General features: G+C 45.2%; 1 protein-coding gene across 3 annotated transcripts in view; it reads left to right on the top strand.

Annotated features, from left to right (window-relative positions):
* The window catches only part of NUDT8 (nudix hydrolase 8), a 218523-nt gene that overhangs the window by 90225 nt on the left and 105213 nt on the right, over window positions 1-23085 (top strand). For 2 of the 3 annotated variants that reach the window (XR_011281820.1, XM_069628917.1), the window contains exon 4: window positions 4044-4121. The exons of the other annotated variant lie outside the window; for it this stretch is intronic. Coding sequence is in view for 1 of the 2 variants with exons in the window: in XM_069628917.1 (XP_069485018.1) it covers window positions 4044-4121 (78 nt within the window). In the remaining variant the exon portion in view is untranslated. The remainder of the gene's footprint in view (window positions 1-4043; window positions 4122-23085) is intronic. 3 annotated transcript variants of the gene reach the window in all.

Below are 23085 nucleotides of genomic sequence, written 5' to 3'. Positions count from 1 at the left end.
AAGGTGTGTTAAAGGGGGGAAAGGTTGACTGGATGTAAGGATTATCTTTTATTTTTTCCAAAGAAATGGATTTAAGAAATCCTAATAGAGGTATCAGAGGAATATAGGTTGGAGTAAAAGTCAAGAAAGGCATCATTTATATCATTTTGATTGGTTAATCTATTACCATCGGGAGAGATGATATGGGTAATGAGCGATTTTTCTTTTTACTTTTTTAGATAGGATGCTAACATTTTCCCAGCTTTGTTAGATTCATTGTATAGTTTAGATCTAGATCTAAGTATCGAATTAGCAGCTCTATTGGGTATCAGGTAATAATATCACCATATATATGGTCGCCGTAAATAATATCGCCGGGAAAATGTTGTGGCGATATTATTTGGGTGACCATATATATGGGGACGGGGCAAAAAAAAAAATGTAAAACAAAAAAAAGGTTTGGGGGTTGCCGGGGTGTCCCTCGCATGTTCCATGCAATAATTTTGCCACAAAAAACTGCCATTTTGCGGCGATATTTTTGCATGGCGAGATTTTTGTGGCGACATTATTACATGGAACCCTCTATTGGTGCATAGTTTGTTAAATTCTTGAGACCTTTTGCAATATTGAGATCAGGGTTAGCATAGTACGACCTTTCAAGTTCTTTAATTGAGATTGTTAGTGTGTTATGAGTGAATTCTGATTGTCGTTTTCTAATGGCAGAGAACTGAATCATAAACTCACGTAGGGTGGCTTTGAAAGCGTCCCAGTTATTATGCATGAAGGTGTGTTCTGGACGGTTGTTGAGAAAGAACTCTTCGATAAAAGAGTTGGTTTTGTTGATGAAGGATTTGTCTTCAAGGAGAAATGAGTTAAATCTACATCTTGGTGAGAGTTTAGGTATAGGTATCCATTATAGGGTAGTAGAGACAGGTGCATGACCAGAAATGGTTATGTGACCGATTTCAGAATTAATAATAGTGGGGGTTAGTGAAGAGTTAGCAAAAATGTTATCTAGTCTAGAGAAGGATTGGTGGGCAGGGGAGTAGAACGTATAATCTTTTGTATCTGGGTAACAGAAGCACCAAGAGTCAATTTTAATTGAGGTTTTGTAGCAAGCTTAGGAAACTGCTGCAGAATTTGGAATCGACAAGATTTGATGTAGATTTGCGGCCAAGGGTAAAGTCAAAAACCTGGTTCACATCTCCACATAAAATAAGTCTATCTGGACTCTTCTGAGCAAGCTTTAGATTAAAATTAGACCAGAAAAGGGGGTTGGGGCGTTGGGAAAATAGACATTGATTATAGTTATTGGCAAGTTGTTGATGATCGCTTCTATAATGATTCACCGGCCTTCAGGGTCTTTATCTTCATTGACTAATGTGAAGTGTAGATGCTTATTGATCAATACAGAGACACATTTTTGTCTAAAGCATTGGAGAAGATATGGCTGACCCAAGAGGCTCTTATTTTGAGGTTTTCGCTATCAGAGCTCAGATAAGTCTCTTGGAGACAAGCAATATCAGCTTTAATTTTGGCAAGTTAAGTGATTATCTTGTTGCGTTTAATAGGATGATTCAATCCTTTGACATTCCAAGTAACAATCTTAATAGACATATGCAATAACAAGGTTGATGATCACTAAAACAAAGAGTGCAGTGAAAGTTAATACATTAACGTAATACAATAAATGTGATTTTAAGAGATGTAATAAACCATTGGCGCAATACTCACTACATGTTGTGGCATCACCGGTGTACATGGGGAGAAACAGAAGGGTGGGGTCACGACAAGAAAGGAAAAAACACTAAGTTCAATATTAGTGTTGATATAAACATAAGTAATGGTAAAAGAGATGAGGTGAGGTTAGTTTCAATGGAAGTAAGAAAGAGTATCATGGGGGATAGTTGAAGTTGTAGGTCTGGCTTGGATGTGCTAAACGAGGAGTCCAGGGAGGTTGTATCCATCGACATAGCTTGAAGAGATTACAGCAAATTGAAGAGATCATTTGGTTCTGTGAATTCTTTGGTAGGTCCATACAGAATGGTAATTATCATCTTTTCAGGATCCAGTAGTCCATATCTGATGTCAAGGGACGTCTCATATCAAGGCATCTTTTCCTCGTGGATTGAGTTATCTTGGAGAAGTCTGGAGAGATAAAGATTCTGTTGCCCTGAAAAAGGATGGGGGAATTCTTTCTGGCAGCTAGTAGAGATTGGCATGCTTGTTGATGTCTTAAAAAGCAAGCAATTAAGGGTCTTGGCGTGGTGCTGCTGTTAGAGAAGCAAGGCCTTTTCCGGTGAGCACCTTGCAGTACGAACGGGGGTGAAAAGGTGATACCTAAGGTGGATGGGATCCATTTGGAAAGGAAATTGATGGGGTCGTCTCCTTCCATTTTTTCAGGGATCTCATAAAGGTGTAGGTTGTCTCTATGATTTCTATCTTCTAATTCCGTGAATTCATCTTCCAGTTATGCAAGTCTTAGATGCATGCTCTGAAGACCTTCCACCCTATCCTCCACAATAGCAACCCTTTCGTCTGCTTCATTTAGTCTGCCAGAGAATATTTTAATTACATTTTTGAAGCCTTTAAGTTCTTCTTGTATGCTGGAGGAGTGGGAGTCAAGAGTAGAAATGGAGGAACAAATGTTGCTGAGTTTCTCTAAAAGACATTTCATGCAGGAATTAAATGGTGAATTATCTGATATGGGTGCAGTTTTGGTAGTATTAGCCATGTTCAGACGTAAAAGATAGCTGTTGTGTGCTTGAAGTTGAAGGAAATCAGAAAGAAATTAAAATAAAATATGAGATGTACTATACAATTCAGCCACCTGGTGCCATTAGAGAGTAGGCCTCACTGTGCAGTTGCAGGCAGGAGGTAAAGTGATTGACGGGCTGGATGACGTGAGGAAAGCTCCTGCTTGTGAGGAAGAAAGGAGAAGGCTCCGACGGAGGACACAAGCGGTTAGCCAGCTTGAACAAGCCGCAGCAATGGCAGGAATCATTGCTTTTATCACTGTGTGGCTGCTGAAGTGAAATTAAGGGACTGCACTGGCAAAAATTGCAAAAATGCATCGCATTTAATGAAGGACCCACCTCCGAGGTAAAGCGCAACTGTCACCGTCATGAAGGACACTCCGAAGTCGAGCCAGGTGTCGGCAAAGCCTCCTCCTCCAAGCCTCCTGGCACACACAGCAGCAGATATCAGGGAGAGACCGAGTTGGAGGACGTCCGAGAAGGTGCGGGCACTATACCGTCTCACATCAAAGTCACCGGCACCACAATAAGAGTGCGTGTTGCGGTTGAAGCCGCGGAAATGCTTTAAAAATTATACCCTGCTGTTGACAACACTAAAAGGTAATGTGTAGGAGTTAACACATTCAATGTTAAATGTTCATGCTGTAAATATAATCTCACTGCTCTTGGAGCTCCGCGTCAATGCTGCCATCTCCGTTGCTGCTTGACCACGCCCTCCAGAAATGTTTTATTTTAATACATGTTTGTACTTATGGAGAAATGGTAAAACAAGTACTTGACCAAATGATAATTGGAAAGGGAGGGAACATTTAACTTTTAAGTTGCTGATATTTAAGTTTCTCTCTCAGGCAATTTGGCAGGATTTCTCCTTGATGGTAGTGAGACAGAAATTGAAAACCTGTATGTTTTGTATGTGGCTCATACAGTTGTTCTTAGGCCCTAAAGATTGCATCAGATGCATATAACGCTGCACAGTGCTGTTAAGACCAGTTTTTAATATACAGTCACACTGGGTTCCTCTCACCTCAGGTGCTAGGACCCACTCCATGGAAGGGCTGAGCCCATTAGTGGCATAGTGGTCCCTTCAAGTAGGCACTGTTTCCATAGGTAGATCAGTGAGTGCCCAAAGAGAGGGGGGAGGGGTATATGAATATGGTATATGGGTATGAATAGCCCAGGATTGATTGAACATAAATTCCCCTCCCATCCCAAAAGAGGCAGGGCCCATCGGAATGTGGTTCAGCTCTGTGATATTTTTATTATTCACTCAAGGTCTTTCTTTCTCTTGTCCTTTTATTTCCACTGCAGGCAGGAATGGCAGTTGCTCCAGTGGTTGCAAATCTTGGCCCGTTGGAGTCACTTTCTCTTAAACCAAACAGAAATGAGGTAATACTGTCAAATGATACACTGCCTTAATCCATCAATAGATACTGAAATGTAGATATTTACCTGTTAACAGCTGGTACAAAATCCACTTACTGGTTCAGAGTGTCATCTTGCAGAATATGAGAGTGAAGCTTAAGCTTTCTGAGGTGTCTAGGGTACTGTGCTTCTGCAGTGCTAAGTGACCAGTTCTGCTGTGCTCCTCTAGTGGCTGTCCATGTGATTAGGGGACCTGTTTTGCTGGCAATGCGGTCTATGGTTTTAGTGGGTGATGTGCTGCTGGGAGGGCTTATCTATTTTGGTGAATGGTGCAGTGTTGGTGTGAAGGCTGTCTATTGCTTTGATTATGGTAGGTTTGTGCTAACAGGCCGATCCATCGTTTTAGGGGTCACTGCATTGCTGGGTTGCTGTCTATGGTGCTGGAAGGGTTTGTGTTGCTGCAGTGGCTGTCTAGCTTTTTGGGGGACTTGTGCTTGTAGTAAATATCTATGGTTTTTGGGTATCTGTGCTTCTTGTACAGCCATTGCTGCCTATGCTGTTAGGGGACCTGTACTTCCAGAGCCACCTTCTCTGGTGTTAGGGGACTTGTCTGCTAGAGTGTCTGTTTATGTTGGTTCGGGACCTGTGCTGCTGGAGGTGCTTTCTTTGGTCTTAGCAGGTGCTGTACTGCTGGTGAGCTGTCTCGTAGTTTGGAGTTCTGTGCTGCTGAGGGTGTTGCTGTCTTTGCTGTTAACTGCTGTTGCTGTCCATGGTCAGTGATGAGCTGTTGTGTTGCTGAAAGTGGTATACTTCCCTACTTGGCATGTTCTAACATGCACAGGTCCAAGTCATAAAAATAAAAGTAGGGTTCTCATCAACAAACGCAATGGGATGTCACGCGCCAGAAGTTAGCATATCAAGGTGAAATATGCACATTTCATTACATTTGTTTTAACATAACCACCCAAATTTCACAGGACAAATGGCATTTGCCTTTCATAAAATCAACACAACAAACAAAACCAAGAGAGGATACTTGTTTCTAATAGTGTTTTTGAAAATGTTAAAAGGTGTGCATGTTTTAAACTTCAAGAACCAATACAAATGTTTTCCCTGGAACTTGCAGTACCGAAATGGGGCATTTCTCCTTTAGTTGTCTGTTATTTTTCATCAGGTTAGTGCAGTGGTGAAGTATCCGGCCTGCAAACATGACGACTGTGGTTCGATCCCGAAGTCGGCTTTAATTCATAAATTCAAAGAGGACATTCAATGTTTCTCATTTTAGCAAGGGGGGGACTAAATCCACCCTCTGAAAAGATGGGTGGACTAAGGCCACCCGTGTGTACCCTCAACTTGAGCCCTGCTCATTTGTCCGTTTATTTTGTTGAAGGCTTTCTATAGCTGAACTTTGAAGGCCTCAAAGTGCTTTATAGTAAAACGTGTCAAAATATTGTGTTTCATATGTTGAGTACAGAAACTTGTAGTGGCGGCTCGTGTTTTAGGGTGCCTGGGTGGTGCCTTCCTTGAAAGCCCAGCCTGCGGATGTGTTTGAATGAGATGGAGCAGAGTTTCACTCATTGACACGCAGCTTTTGAACTGTGAATATATGGGGTTGATCATTGCTTTTCTGAGCAGCCCACTCCACACATGCACAGTTCAGCTGGTCGGGTGCCAGATATTACCTTAAAACAGTTCAAAACATAACTCCCAGGGGGGCGATAGTAGGCTGCGCCCATGCATTTTAATGTGAAAACTGGTCATTGACCCCCACACCCTAACCCCACACCTACTCTATGCCTCTTCGAGACTGGGGTGGTGTCAGCTGGAAGCACACCTTTGCTACCTGCGTGGGGCTTCCACCTCTGTGCTACATTGGAGGGGCTTGTGTAAAGGTCCTATAGTGTGGATGATTGCCCTGCGCATGGAGGTCATCCTTCTCCTTCCAGCCTGCCCAGAGCAAAGCAATAGGTCCCACAGACCCACACAACTCGAGAAGAAGACAAGTTCAGGTTCCTTCCTCCTCCTCCAGTAGCCCATGCCTGCCCAGCCAGTGGAGACTCACGCTGTGATATGTATAACTTAAGTTCTCATCACCCAGTCTGGAGGTAAGATGAACATTTTCCGACCCTGGATTCCGCCATGCAGCTGGAAAGTCACTGCTCGTGATGGAGCTCAGCCCGCGCAGTCCCCTTTATTACTTTATGCATTTTGTTTTATATTAAAAATAGAGGTGTTTTAATCATGAACCTTTTGATTGTGAGTAATGAAGTAAGGCACATGTCTGCTTTGAATGAGTTTATAAGTAAGCTTTGGTTCCATGAAGGGCCGGGCCCTATTCATCAAAGCCTGGGCTGCAGCTGGGCTCTCGCTGAGTATTTGCAATGCGTTTTTTGCTTACTAAATGCGAAGTAAAGCTATTGGAACACGGATCGGATAGCTGCGCCTTTCTGGGGTGAATGAATGCCCTGCCTCCGCTGTCGAACCGTTCTGGGCCTGCTCATACTTTCACCATATCACCTTATCGGCATGATAGTGTAACAATGCCATGCGAGGCAGTGAGTGTTAAAGGGATGGTCTAGTAAAAAATGTTATTTAAAAAATAGATAGGTCACATAAAAAAAATATACTAGCATCCTCCGTTTTAAAACTTCCTATGTAAAATTTTGAGCTATTCAAGCTCAAAATTCGAAAAAGCAAGCACAGGGGCGCCGCCATTTTGTGAAATGGAGGCCCTCCTGTGCTGGCTTTTGCTTTTGCGGCACTAATGAAGGAAAAGCCAGCCAGCTGTAGTAAACAAAGTCTACCGCTGGGTGGCTTTCCCTTCATTAGTGCCGGGACTCGGAGGACGCGGACCGGAGACCAGAGCAGGAAAGCTGCAGCTGAATCTCGGTAAGTGCTATACAAAAAATAAGCACCAGCTGCCTTTTTTTTTCTAAGTTTTCCGGGCTGGAGGAGCATGGAAAAGCAGATTCAGGCAGACACAAACGCGGTTGTTTTCCGCAATGCCGCGTTTGTGTCTGCCTGAATCTGCTTTTCCATTTGGGGCTCTCGGGCTCCCCGGGAGCCCGAGAGCCCCAAATGGTAAAGCAGATTCAGGCAGACACAGCGCAGTTGTGTTGGTTTAAAAACCGCAGCGTTTTCCAACACAATAACACAATAACACAATAACGTTTTATTTATGCTTGCGGTCGCTTCAAAAGCGACCGCAAACATAAATACAACGTTTTTAAAGCTGCGGTTTTATTTCTAAGTTTTCCGGGCTCCTCCAGCCCAGAAAACTTAGAAAAAAAAACGCAGCTAGTGCTTATTTTTTGTACAGCACTTACCGAGATTCAGCTGCAGCTTTCCTGCTCTGGTCTCCGGTCCGCGTCCTCCGAGTCCCGGCACTAATGAAGGGAAAGCCACCCAGCGGTAGACTTTGTTTACTACAGCTGGCTGGCTTTTCCTTCATTAGTGCCGCAAAAGCAAAAGCCAGCACAGGAGGGCTTCCATTTCACAAAATGGCGGCGCCCCTGTGCTTGCTTTTTCGAATTTTGAGCTTGAATAGCTCAAAATTTTACATAGGAAGTTTTAAAACGGAGGATGCTAGTATATTTTTTATTATGTGACCTATCTATTTTTTAAATAACATTTTTTACTAGACCATCCCTTTAAAGTGGGCGTGACACGGTCATGTTGGAAGGGAACCTGCACTGATGTTTACAGTTGAAACCTAAGGGGGTCACTTAGGTGAGTAGTCACTGGGCCTAATTTACAAAGTGTTTTTCAATGTGATTGCTCCCTTGTGAAAGGCTTTTGTAAATCAGGCCCTTTGGGTCTTAGCCTCCTTTGATGTAGTTCATTTACGGCATATGCCATTTATGTGGATGCACTAAAAGGTTTGTTGTGTCTCAGCAGGTAACCCCAGTATGCACTCCCAAGGGATAAAGAGATCCCAAAAGTTTTTGGAAACGTACAATGGGGCAAACCCTATAAACTGGGTCGCCTCAAGTACGTTATCTAGTTTAAATGTTTAGATGATTTTCAGTATCTGGTCTGAGACAGATGACAGTTACCAATATATACATTCATATTTCGCAGAGGACCTTACACCAATCCAAACAATTCAATATTACTTTTGTTAAGAGAAAAGCTTCAGATTCAATGAGTTTGTTTCAAAATATAATTACGATAAATATCATGAAGGAAAAAGTGACTCTCCAAAATCAATGGTAAGAACATCAACACATATACAGAAGATTTAAGTCATAAAGTAATAGTTTCTGTTATATGTGTCACACAACAACTTGTAAGAGTTTCAAACTTCAAAAATTTCCAATGTAGATGCAATCATTAACATCCTAATAAACTCCACTAATGATAGTCTTGTTAGTAGTTGCCAACGCATTTCGGATTCTTCCTAAATCCTTCTTCAGGGGCTTTGGAGCCTATTATTCCTTGTTCATGTGATCAAACTTAAGCGCCTGGATGTGTACCTGAAAGGTAACACACAGAGGCTAGGTTCAGAAAAGTATCAATTGATCATAAAGAATAATTACTAATCTGTACTAGGTATAAAAGGTGACTAACCTTCAGTCTTCCTTATGTAAACACACAGTGTCCGTCCACTGTATTCCAATCTCCTACAGTTTGGGGAATGAGTGTATTCTCGCTACTGTGTATTAACCAGCCGCATTGCTGGAATTCAACTTCTCAATTAACTCCCTATGCGACGCTTGCCGTGAATGATGAAGGCCTTCTTTTACTAAACAGGAAAACCACAGTTTTCTTTGGATAAAGAGTGAAATTAATCATGGTGATGGATTAGTTCCCATGTAGACCTTCAGCAAAAAGCGCTCAAGTCTGAGTACGCCTTGCACAGTGGAGGCATATTTCGTATTAACCATGCCATTTGGCTGTGCGTAATATTTTCGTGTCATTATGTTATTTCATAACAGACTACAACACTACATATGAGCATACTGGCATCTGCACGGTCAGCCCATGTTGTTACACTCACGAAGCGCTGGTCCCTTTGGTCTAGAAGCCGGCTCTGCGGTTCCGTTCGGAATGGTACCTCCAAGATGGTGGATCGCAGTACGAACGGTTCCGCTATTGCCGTTCCAGTCCTCTCACGTTCGCCAGAGGTACGGCGTACCGCTCACGTGACTCTTCATAGGCCATGGAGACTTCCAGCTCTTCGCGTCGCTACTGTGCTAGCGGATGCTCCGTGAGTTCGCAACTAGGCAATCTCAATCCTTCGTAAAGCCTCTACCTCTACCATTACTAACCCCTCTTCTCTTGACCTTCCAGATCCTCTATCCAGCATTCTTGGCAGATACATATTCCCCGGATTCATCTAGCGTCTCATTCTGAAACGCTGCCTCAGAGTTCTCGAGTTACTGCATTCTGGGTATTAACAAAAACTCTCGTCCAAGTCCCTTCCTTCTTCGAGTATTTTAGGATCTGATTCTACTTACCTTTACTTTCTTCTTACAGACTAGTGTTCCAGTTACCACTCTCTGTGTCCCGTATTCTCGGCTTCTCTCCTGGTATTTCTAATCCGGCTGGTTAAGAGGTCAGGGAAATCAGTCTCCTGCCTGTTTTTACCCATTTCCCTTCCTGTACTGCTACTATTCATCTCTTCGCTTCTCATCTCTCCCCTCTCCAGAAGCAGTCTTCCGATACTCAACGCCATGATCGAATAGGAGTCATCAGCCTGCGAACCACACTCAAACCACACTCCAATCTTCGGATCCTGCGCTCGACCAGGGTTTTCTTCCCCAGAGGGTTTCCCTGACTGGTGCGTACCTCTCACGCTGAGTTTCCCTACCGGTTGAGAGGTTGACGCATTGGTCGGGGAGATTCTTGAGCTCAGCATTTGCTTTCCCGTTGAACATATCAGTCTGCTCAGGTAAGACCTCCAAACCTATTCAATCGGGAGTTATTGTAACTAGCCTAAGGTTCTAGTATTGCATAACAGTTAGCGACGCCCAAAATAAAAATATAAAATAAGGCTACGGCAGACTGTGATTCAATGGAACAGCAAATGCAACAACTAATTGCCGCCATGCAATCAATGTCCCTAGAGATACAAGCTCTTAAACAGGATAATGCCCAATTACGACAACAGGTTACTCGTGCCTTCTCAGACTCTCCTCCAGTATGTTTGAATACAGGCAAGTTTGACGGAGACCCACACAAACTCAAGGAGTTTCTTGATAGCTGCACTGTGCAATTTACCTTCAAGTCCCGCTTCTTTCCAACAGACAAAGATAAGATTGGCTTTGTGATTTCTCATTTGGCCGGACCTGCTTTGGCCTGGGCTACACCTTTAGTGACCTCTAATAATGTGATCTTGGACTCTTATTCTGCTTTCACCAACAGTTTGAAAGCAATGTTTAGTAGACAAGAGATCTCGGTATCCACGCAAGAAAGACTGTTAGATCTTAGACAAGGTAACAAAGACCTACTTACCTATATCACTCTCTTCAAACAGCTTTCCTCTGAGTCAGGATGGCCAGACGATGGGTTGCTCACCTTATTCCGACGAGGACTTTCAGACGAATTAAAGGATGAGGTAGTTAAGGTTCCGCGTCCGGCAAATCTAGCGGATATGATCACACTCATCATGCAAATCGATTACCGCTTACATGAACGTTCTTTTGAAAAGAAGAAAACTAGAGGCATACGATCTCAACTCGATTATCCCCCCGTAACAAATAAAGCTATCACTTCAGACGAGCCTATGCAAATAGGAACAGTGAGAGGGCCCCTATCGATAGGTGAGAAAGAGAGAAGGAAGAGTATGGGACTATGCATGTATTGCGGAGCTTCGTCTCATAAGTTACGAGATTGTCCTTTAGTTCCCCCCCGACGCACTCCAGCCAAGGGGTCGGGAAACTTCAAAGCCCTACCGCAGGGGGAACAACGGTAGGGGCGCAAGATTCTGATTCCCCGAAGAGAATCCCTGTAAATCTGGACTCAGTAGCAACCACTCAAAACATGGTTATTATTTCTGTTACTCTTGTTTTTCACACTCAGATGGTACAGAACATACCTGCTCTGATAGATTGCGGTGCTGCAGGGAATTTCATTGATGACCAATGGGCCAATAAACATGGAATTAACTGTATACCCAAAGCGATGGTCACTCCTATTCAAGGAGTGGACGGACATCCACTAAGTTCTGGTCCTATCCGAGAACAGACAGAACCTGTTGTCTGTCAAATTGCCTCTCATAAAGAGACCTTATCTTTCGATTTAATCAAGGCAGCCCATTTCCCCATTATATTGGGTCTCCCCTGGTTAAGGAGACATAACCCCTTTATAAATTGGACAGCAGGTACTCTTTTCCTCGGCTCGGAATACTGTGTCAGCCATTGTTTAGCCAAGGAATCAGTTGGCATCTACATCCCGACTGAAAACTCGATCCCTTCACCAGTATCCTCAATAAACAACTTGGAGATTGTTCCGGAATGCTATTCTAAGTATCAGTCTGTCTTTTCCAATCCCCAGTTCCCTACTCTACCGCCTCATAGAAGAGATGACTGTCACATTGAACTTCTTCCGGACAAACCTATCCCGTTTGGGAGGATGTATGTCCTTTCCCAACAAGAAAAGGTAGTCCTCAAAGAATATCTCCAAACCAATTTAAGGAACGGGCTCATTACTGAGTCGGTTTCCCCGGCCGGAGCCTCTCTCTTCTTCATTCCAAAGAAGGAGACTAATGAACTTCGACCTTGTATTGACTACAGGGGTCTTAACAAAATCACAGTGGCAGATAAATATCCTATGCCTTTAATCCCTGACATCTTGGAGGCAGTCCGAGGAGCTTCCTTTTATACTAAACTGGACCTTCGCGGAGCATACCATCTCATCCGGATTGCCCCTGGAGACGAATGGAAGACAGCATTTCGAACCCCATTTGGGCATTTTGAGTATCACGTCATGCCTTTTGGATTGGTGAACGCACCTGCTGTGTTCCAGCGTTTCATGGACCATCTGTTCGCAGATATTCTATTCCATTTTGTAATCATCTACTTAGACGACATCTTAGTATACTCCTACTCTCAAGAAGAACACCTGATACATGTAGAAACTGTACTCAAACGACTGCAGTCAAATCAGCTGTACTGTAAAGCATCTAAATGTGAATTTCACCAAAGACAGGTAACCTATCTCGGGTTTGTGATGTCAGCCCAAGGCATTTCCATGGATCCAAAAAAGATCTCCGCTGTGGTTGATTGGCCCATACCTTCTAACGTTAAGGAGATCCAACGGTTTTTAGGTTTTGCTAATTTCTATAGGAAATTCATCCCTAACTTTTCGGATATTATTCTGCCCCTGACTCGACTGTTAAAGAAGGGAATTCCGTTTGTTTGGGATAAATCCACCGATTCTGCATTTCAAACACTTAAATCCTTGTTCACTTCTGCATCCTGTTTGATTACCCCCGACCAGAATAAACAGTTTTTTGTGGAAACTGATGCATCTCATCATGCTCTGGGCGCGGTCTTACTCCAACAAACCGACCAAAGAGATGAAAGACCTGTTGCATATCTTTCTAAAACCTTCAATGCTTCGGAACAGAACTACTCTGTGCTCGAAAAAGAATTGTTGGCTATAAAAAGGGCGTTTGAAGAGTGGAGACACTTGTTACTAGGTTAACCCTTTCCTGTAGTGGTACGAACAGATCATCAAAATCTCAGGGTCCTACAGAATGCACATACAACCAACAGCCGACAAGCACGTTGGGCGTATTTCTTCCTTCCATTCCGGATCGAATTCACTATTCTTCCAGGAAAACAAAACCAGAGGGCGGATGCTCTCTCTCGTAAGGACGTTCCTGTCTCCCAATTCAGCTCTGAACAATTGTTCCCCAAAGCAAAATTCATCGCTGTCATCACCGACTTCTTAAGCGAATTGAGGACTGCATCGGTTTCTAACCTTGACGCCTGCAAGAAGACAGCCAGTACTTACCATCTTTCCCAGGACGATTCCTTTTTCTTTCACAAATCGCAAGTCTTCATCCCTACTTCAGAGTTGCAGCATGAAGTATTACGAATGTGTCACGACTCTCGGGCCGCTGGGCATCGAGGCGTTCAAGGCACTTTGAACCTAGTGCTAAGATATTTTTGGTGGCCGGAAGTCCGCAAGGATGTACAGGACTATGTAGCAGCCTGCATCGTTTGTTCCCAATCCAAGAATCCCAGAACTCCGCCTTTGGGGCTGCTCACCCGGATGCCGATTCCAGAGAAACCTTGGCAAGTGATCTCTACCGACTTTATAGTAGATCTTCCTCCCTCACGCAACAAGACCGCCATAATGGTCACCATTGATTATCTTACGAAATTGGCACATTTCACTCCCATGAACAAGCTGCCTGGGGCTGGGGAAATGTCTAAGATTTTCCTTTCTGAAATTTTCTCCAGACATGGCCTACCGGACACAGTGGTCTCCGATAGGGGCCCTCAATACACCTCCAAGTTTTGGGAAAAGGTTTGCCAAGTCTTAGAAATCAAGCGGGCTCTCAGCTCGGGATATCACCCACAGACGAACGGACAGACGGAACGCCTTAACCAAACCTTGGAGGCCTATCTACGGTGTTTCACATCAGCCGCCCAAGACAATTGGTTGGACTTGTTGCCTTTAGCCGAATTTGCATATAACAATGCCCTTCATTCGGCCCTTCATACTAGCCCTTTCCATTGTACTTATGGATTCCATCCTTCCTTTGTTCCTTCTGTCCCTTTATCCCCTTCTAGTTGTCCAGGAGTGGATGGCCTTATTTCCGAAATACAAGAAGGACATAAATCGGCTAGAGTCTCATTACGAATGGCTCAAGATAGGGCCAAGCGGACTGCTGATAAACATCGCCAAGACGTCCCACCTTTGAGCCCGGGAGATACTGTTTGGTTGGCTTCTCGCTTTCTTCCCCGGCATCTGGTCCCTTCCAAGTTATCCCCTAGGTTCTTCGGTCCATTCAGGATCTTATCGATGGTGGGTTCTGCGGCAGTCAAGCTCGATTTGCCCTCGTCATGGTCCCGGATTCATCCTGTTTTTCACCTCTCCCAGATTCGGTTGACAGTACCGGATCGATTTCACCGGTCGGATTGTACCCCTCCTCCTCCTATCTCTACCGATACTGGTCCAGAATATGAAGTCGCCAGTATCTGTGATTCCCGTTATCGGAGGGGGAGGCTACAGTTCTTGGTGGACTGGAAGGGGTACTCCCCTGCAGAAAGAACGTGGGAGCCGGCCTCTGGAGTTCATGCTCCACGTCTGGTCCGACGATTCTTTAGGTTGCATCCAGGGAAACCAGGGTCGCCCCCCAGGAGAAGGGGGCATACTGTTACACTCACGAAGCGCTGGTCCCTTTGGTCTAGAAGCCGGCTCTGCGGTTCCGTTCGGAATGGTACCTCCAAGATGGTGGATCGCAGTACGAACGGTTCCGCTATTGCCGTTCCAGTCCTCTCACGTTCGCCAGAGGTACGGCGTACCGCTCACGTGACTCTTCATAGGCCATGGAGACTTCCAGCTCTTCGCGTCGCTACTGTGCTAGCGGATGCTCCGTGAGTTCGCAACTAGGCAATCTCAATCCTTCGTAAAGCCTCTACCTCTACCATTACTAACCCCTCTTCTCTTGACCTTCCAGATCCTCTATCCAGCATTCTTGGCAGATACATATTCCCCGGATTCATCTAGCGTCTCATTCTGAAACGCTGCCTCAGAGTTCTCGAGTTACTGCATTCTGGGTATTAACAAAAACTCTCGTCCAAGTCCCTTCCTTCTTCGAGTATTTTAGGATCTGATTCTACTTACCTTTACTTTCTTCTTACAGACTAGTGTTCCAGTTACCACTCTCTGTGTCCCGTATTCTCGGCTTCTCTCCTGGTATTTCTAATCCGGCTGGTTAAGAGGTCAGGGAAATCAGTCTCCTGCCTGTTTTTACCCATTTCCCTTCCTGTACTGCTACTATTCATCTCTTCGCTTCTCATCTCTCCCCTCTCCAGAAGCAGTCTTCCGATACTCAACGCCATGATCGAATAGGAGTCATCAGCCTGCGAACCACACTCAAACCACACTCCAATCTTCGGATCCTGCGCTCGACCAGGGTTTTCTTCCCCAGAGGGTTTCCCTGACTGGTGCGTACCTCTCACGCTGAGTTTCCCTACCGGTTGAGAGGTTGACGCATTGGTCGGGGAGATTCTTGAGCTCAGCATTTGCTTTCCCGTTGAACATATCAGTCTGCTCAGGTAAGACCTCCAAACCTATTCAATCGGGAGTTATTGTAACTAGCCTAAGGTTCTAGTATTGCATAACACATGTGTACGTATTGTGTTGCAATGAATTACAAAAGTTAATGAGGGTTCCCTCAAATCTATATGTTAGACGTAATCATGGTCGTTATTAATCATTAAGGTCTATGTAGGTCTCCTCCGCTCCCTAACACTACTTTTTCTAAGATCACGCACTTAAGTTGGGCCACTGTGTGTCTCACTTCCATAAAGTGCATCGCCACAGGAGATTTAGTGTTCTTGGTACGGATATTTGACTTATGTTCCGTCCATCCGTACATAGGAGGCTACTACAAAGGGAAGTCCTGTGGATTGACCTCTTGGGTTCTATCCACCATAGGGGCATGAATTGCAAATCAGATTTCATGTGTTTTGTCTAATCAGCCAGAATTTAATGTGATGAGTCTTACGTGTTTATTAACACATGATAATTCTTATGACAACGATATTTGGTATTACAGCTGTCTTGATGCAATGACTGATGTTAGAGATTGAAATTGTTAGATTGGTGAGCACGATGAAATTGTGACTTTACAAAGTGTGTTACCCACAATGTGAAACTGTTAGCCAGCGTCGGAGTGGGCAGGAGCCATCCTGCACCTCCATCTCCAGCGACCGCATCATTTGCAACACCGAGGGCCAGGATTGCAGCTCAGTGAAACCACCGAGACACAGGGTGAGAATTACCCTGATCACACCCCAATGCACATGAATTGTGCAGTTCCCATTCCCCTTTTGCATTTGCCACATTGATGCCAGGCCTCTGCCCAACCTAAGCAACGCGGCCTGAAACTGAGACTATTTACCGCAGTTCTTAAGCAACGACCAGCGTAAGAGCCAATCATCACCACTGTAAGGCGGCAGCCGTCCTCCGGCAAAGGCCCAGGACCAGGCCCTGCTTTGTCTCCTGTGCTCAGTAGACCCACCGCCAGTGTCGAGTGGGCAGGAGCCCTCCTCCTCCCCTGCACCTCCATCTCCAGCGACCGCATCATTTGCAACACCCAGCGCCAGGATTGCAGGTCAGTGAAACCACTGACACACAGGGTGAGAATTACCCTGATCACATCCCAGCCGATGCACAAATTGTGCCTGACTCCCTTCCAGCCAATGCACACGAATTGTGCAGTTCCAATTCCCTTTTTCCATTCGCTACGTTGCTGCCGGGCCTCTGCCCAACCTAAGATGACCAGTGCAACGCGGCCTGAAACTGAGGCTGTTCACCTCAAGCAGCGACCAGCGCAGGAGCCAATCACCACCACCGTAAGGCGGCAGCCGTCTGTGCAGGCGTGCGACTCTGTACTCCGCTATCATAGGTGAGCATTGTCTGTTAGGGGTATCACGGTATATCATGGTTATCGCGGTATAGCAGGTGGAGTTAACTAATCTTAACAAATATTTTCTAAAAGGTCATAAATTGTCAGATTTATCATCACAAACAAAACCAGGCACCCAGGGCCAGAATTGGGCTTTTCAACATACTTTCCACTGAAATGCCACTGCTTGCTTCCACCAAACCCACGTGTGAAGAGGTGGGGGGGGGAGCCCTGCTGCGACTGGCAAAGCAGACTGAATAGCTTTTCTTAAGTGGTCATTTAGGCTTTTAGCTCCCCCACTGGTTACTGGTGAAGATGAACATGTTGCCATCTTGATAGATCAATGGAGGCTGATGGTAGTATACGTTTGTGCGCATACACACACACACGCACACACACACTCTTTACGTTACAGCCTTTAGTTTACTTGCAGGCCAAAAGGTGTTCAGTAATCACGGACATGTTACCCTTTGGTATGGCAGCAGGGAATACCCACAGAGCTGAGTGAATTTCGCAGTGTGGCTCTCATTACGAGTTCGGCGGTAGCCATGCCGCTATTGGCGGCATGGCTGCCGCCGAAATCACGTCCGGATCCTCAGAATGAGGAATAACCGGGCCATTCCGAGTTCAGAAGGCCCGGTAATTCCTCCCTCCAAGGACCCGGACCTGGTCCTTCCCCATTCCCATTTCAGCCCCCATAGGGCTAAATGGGAATGGGAGAGGGAGCAAACCAGGGGCCATTACGAGTTGGCCGTTGTTTGCTCTCTCTTCCCCTCGCGGGACCCGGTAAGCACACCTGGTTTGACCAGGCATTGCTTCCTGGGTCCCGCGAGGGGACCTCGTAATGAGGTCGGTACGGGGTAAACGGCGCCAGCACCTTTTACGGCACAGTTTACCCCGTACCGCCAGGGTCGTAATGAGGCCCAGTGACTTATTCTATGTAAATTCAATGATGGAACCAGCGAAATCCCCCATTGTCATATGTTAGCAAACGTTATCCATTATAAATATATAAACCCCAAAGACGCCATCCCAAAGTAAACCCTTTTCCTTCTTGGCACTGTATTTATTCTTCCTATTGCTAACATATTGATTTTATGTCAGGCATGTGTGGTTTATGGAATGGCATTAAAAACTGCTCCAACCGAAACTACTTCGCAGACAGCACATCCAACAGTACAAGACCAAGACTGCGCAGCACTTGCTTGCTGCAGCCTTTCCAAATCAGATTGAAAAGCACACTTAACGGTATAAACGGTATACCCGTATAAACAATGTGACGGTTATTATTGTTCAATTAAGTGGTTCACGGTATCTTTAACGGTATACCGTTATACCGTTACAACCCTATTGTCTGTGCTCCTTAAATTTGCAAGTGTGAAGCAAAATGCTGGCGCCACCTCGTATGACCTGTTAATATAATAGAATTTAGCGGAGGCCTGCTGCCTTCCACCTCCATCACCAGTGTGTTCCTAGCCCACCCTCCTCTACCTGCTAAGCTCACCACGCGAAGCCAGATAACTTGGCCAAGATCTCCCCCTGGGCCACTTGCCTCGATAGATATCTCTGACGGGCACGAACCCAGGAAAACAACATTGCAGACCCACACACAATGTGGCCCATTATGCAATGAATATATAACACTCTACCTGCATGACACTATGATATATTGTTAACGCATCTGTAATATCGAATATGTATGTGCCTACCTATTGCTACCTACTGATTGTATTAGCCTATTGCACATGCAACCTTATGACCTAGCCCACTGCATCATATTTGAGTGTGCCTACCTACTGTTACCTACTGTATGTATCAGCCTATCGCACCTGCAACCTAGTGACAAGCAGTGAGTCCACTGATTTGACTCGCTGCACCCTACGTTGCATCCTACACCTTTGTAGCAGCCTTTGTCAATGAGTAATCAATCTATACTGGCCTGACTATTGTGCCACCCTAACCCATTACATCTGTTCAGCTCAGACCTGCTGCCCTCTTGACTGCATTTGACCCACTTCAGTCCTGCATTCCGGTAATTAGCCAGTGGACTATGATCTACCTCACTCTAATCATGGCTTCTGCCCTCTCTATTCTCAACACAATTCCCCCCACCAGACAACTCTCACCCGCTACATCCAGTTTCTCAGAAACATTGCCCCTACACATTCACAGAGCCCTCCTCCGGCATCAACTGTAATACCCCATCCCCCGATCACCCCCCTTCGTCCCTCTGAATGGATCAACCGCTATGCAGCCCGTCCTACTCCCTGGACCCCATGCCCAGTGGAAGCGAGGAATTCCAGACTCAGCTCTCGGTTCCCGCCATGGAGGAACCCCATTGGAGAACCCACCAGCCTCGCCCACCACAGCATCCTCTCACCAGGACACCTCCTCCACTCTCCACGCCCAACACCCCTGAAACTCCTAGCTTAGATAAACAACCTATCATTAGAGGCGCACTCATCAATACCTGCTCCATGATCGCCCATGCCCTAGACATTGCAGACCTAATTTTAAGCAATGACCTTCCCTTCTTGGCAATCACTGAGATCTGGCTGCAACAGGTAGCTGGCCCAGCCCTTTTATTAGCGATCCCAGATGGCTACTCAATAATAAGGAAGGACAGAGAGCATAGCAAAGGAGGCGGAGTAGCCCTCATCGCTAAAACATCCCTCGGCCTCAGAGCCACCTCCATAGCCAACCCATCATCTATGGAGCTCCTCTGAGTCAAGCTCCCCATTTCAGCAACTCAAACCATCCACATCCACCTCATTTACCTTCCCCAGGTCACATCTCCTCCTTCGAGGAAGACATCTCTGACCTACTGACCAACAACACCAAACCTAGCTCACAAATAATACTTTTTGGTGACTTTAACCCAGGTCTATCTGATCTTAACGACACCAATGCCTCATCCGTGGATAACACCATTTCCCAACTCGGCTTTAACCATCGTGTCACCTCCACAACCCACAATAAAGGCAGAACCCTGGATTGGTTGGCTGACCTCAACTGCTCTACAGCCATCTTCCAAAACGCTCCTACCGCATGGTTGGACCATCACCTCCTCTCCTTTATCATCCGGGGGAACGCCCATACCATCCCCACCTGTCACACTGCCCCACAAGTCCTCACCAGGAATAACCGTAACCTAACGCTTCAAAACCTACGATCCCTGATCCAGAACGTCCTCGACCCAACCCTCTTTAAGGACCTAGATACAACCAAGCTAGTGGATCTTTACAACAATACTCTTGAGGCAGCTGTGAACAGCATCGCCCCCATCAAATTAGCCAAAGCCAAACCAACTGCCCACCCCAACAAATGGTTTACGCCTGATCCCAAAATCTTGCGGAATGCCAAAAGAGCAGCAGAAACCCACTGGAGAAAATCCCCCCAACCCAAACAATAAGGCCCTCTTCACCGCAGGAACAACATCATATAAAACTGCCATCCTCAGTACAAATAAGGAAACCTACGACAACTGCATCCACAACGCCAACTCCAAAACTAAAGAGCTCTTTAGCATTCTCAGGGAGCTAGAGTCACCAGCACCTCCCTCGGAAACCTGCGTTAAAGACGCAATCTGGTGTGCAAACATCCAGAAAGCCCTTGCAGACAAAATGTCTCTACTCCAATCCAAAATTAAGCAAAAAAAGAGCAATCTGATCAAGAACTCCACCTCCCCCACCGCCACTCCACCGCTTAACATCCCAGAATGCCCACCTTTTTCCTTCTCGCCAGTCTCGGCTAAAGAAGTAAAAAAAATTATCAAATGTTTCAAACCTTCCAAATGCCAAGGTGATCTCTGCCCAGCTACGATCATTCAGGAAGGCGCTAAGGAGCTAGCCCTGTTCATCTCAGTACTAGTCTCTGTATAAGCTTGAAGCACCCAGTTACCCGAGGGTTCGGTGCGCGGTACAAATAAAGAAACTAAACTAAACTAAATCAGTTAGCACTATGATATGTGATCATTCGCACAATACATGACAATTTGGATGATTAATAACACCAATATATACGACTTCCTATAACTTGGATACACTGACAGGAATGGGGCACCCAGCTGATTTTTGTTGGCAGTCTGCCCCTCCTCCTGTCTACAAAGACTATGCCCGCCAAGCCTTCAGCTCGACGGTTCTCAACTTTATTCTTTACAAGGTATAGTGCCTCACTAATATTCGAACAAACGTTTATATACTTAATGTTCCCTCCCACGGGGAAGGTGAATATGCACTGTGAATCAGAATGATATCCCATGGCAACATATGCAATCCCACACAAAGATGGCCACACAGTGCTCGAATGCGCATGCCCATCAGTTACCCAGCGCTTCAAAACCTACCCAGCAACCACATAAACACTTTGCCCGATGGTGACGCGCCGTAGGGAAGGCTGACGTGGGACGCTTTACTGTAACACTAAGGTGAGTCCAGCGGAGACTACAAACATCTTCACATCACAAGTGTGATTAGGTCTAACATATAGATTTGAGGGAACACTCATTAACTTTTTACACACGGGCTGACCGTGCAGATGCCAGTATGCTCATATATAGTGTTTTAGTCTGTTATGACATACCATAATGACACGAAAATATTACACTTAGCCGAATGACATGGTTAGTACAAAATATGCCTCCTCTGTGTAAGGCGTACTCAGACTCGAGTGCTTTTTGCTGAAGGTGCACATGAGAACTAACCCATCACCACGATTAATTTCACTCTTTATCCACAGAAAACTGTGGTTTTCCTGTTTAGTAACCCGCCAGAAGACCTTCACCATTCACGGCGAGTGTCGCCAGGGAATTAATTGAGAAGTTGAATTCCAGCAATGCGGCTGGTTAATACACAGTAGTGAGAATATACTCATTCCCCAAACTGTAGGAGATTGGAATACAGTGGACGGACACTATGGGCCTCATTACAGGTTGGGCGGTCCGGAATTAACAGTGGCGGTAAACCCGCCGCCACTGTTAATTCCGAACCGCCCGATCCTGAGTCCTGCAGGTGGGAGGTGATGTTCCCTGAACACCTCCCGCCTGCAGGCAGACGTGGAAACACCAGCACCAGCACGAGATGCTGCTGATGTTTCCACTTCCCCATTCCCATTGAGTCCTATTGGACTCAATGGGAATGGGGACTTACCGAATTCCGCCTCCGGAATTCCCAGGACACCAGGGTCTTAATGCCCTGGTATTTCCGGGAGTCACGGAGGCGGAATGGTAATACGAGTCCGGCGGTAACCAGGCGGTTTTACCGCCTCAGTTACCGCCGGACTCGTAATGAGGCCCTATGTCTTTACACAAGGAAGACTGAAGGTTAGTCACCTTTTATACCTGGTTCATATTGATTATTATTCTTTATGATCAATTGATCCTTTTTCTGAACCTAGCCTCTGTGTGTTACCTTTCAGGTACACATCCAGGCGCTTAAGTTTGATCACATGAACAAGGAATAATAGGCTCCAAGGCCCTGAAGAAGGATTTAGGAAGAATCTGAAACGTGTTGGCAACTACTAACAAGACTATCATTAGTGGAGTTTATTAGGATGTTAATGAAAGCACCTACATTGGAAATTTTGACACTGTTACAAGTTGTTGTGTGACACATAAAACACAACCTACTACTGTATGACTTAAATCTTCGTATATGTGTTGATGTACTTACCATTTATTTTGGAGAGTCACTTTTTCCTTCATGATATTTATCGTAATTAAATTTTGAAACAAACTCATTAAATCTGAAGCTTTTCTTCTTAACAACTGTAATATTGAATTGTTTGGATTGGTGTAAGGTCCTCTGTGAAATATGAATGTGTATATTGGTAACTGTCATCTGTCTCAGACTAGATACTGAAAATCATCTAAACATTTAAAATGGATAACGTATTTGATGTGACCCATCTTATAGGGTCTGCCCCATTGTACGTTTCCAAAAGCTTTTGGGATCTCTTCATGCCTTGGGAGTGCATACTGGGGTTACCTGCTGACACACAACAGGTCACGCTTTTGTTTCTTTCCCATTGAGTCTTGGGTGGCCTTGAGACTCTCTACCCCTTTGCACCTGAAATAACTATACATGTTTGATTCACGTTAGAAACTCATATTGATCTTACATAGACATCTAATTTTCTAACTTCAACCAAATCGAGTTGTGCTCCCATCCGCACTTTTCTGTGTGTAACTGCACTACAAGGTTTACCACCACAGGCCTTTTCCCTCGACAACATGTTTGTTGTTTGACAGCACTTCTTTCACATTCCAAAACCCAACTTGAAAAGAAAAAAAAGTTGCACAATCATCTTCGCACATGGTGAAATGTCCATTATTAAGACTGACTGTTTACATAAATCAACATCCTATGGTGCTGCCCCTCACAGTATGTTCTCTTTATT

This window comes from Ambystoma mexicanum, chromosome 12 (genome assembly GCF_040938575.1).
Source record: "Ambystoma mexicanum isolate Mex_15411 chromosome 12, UKY_AmexF1_1, whole genome shotgun sequence".
NCBI classification, from domain to species: domain Eukaryota; kingdom Metazoa; phylum Chordata; class Amphibia; order Caudata; family Ambystomatidae; genus Ambystoma; species Ambystoma mexicanum.
The sequence above is the reverse complement of the archived record's forward strand: the minus strand, read 5'-3'. Positions and strand labels throughout refer to the sequence as shown.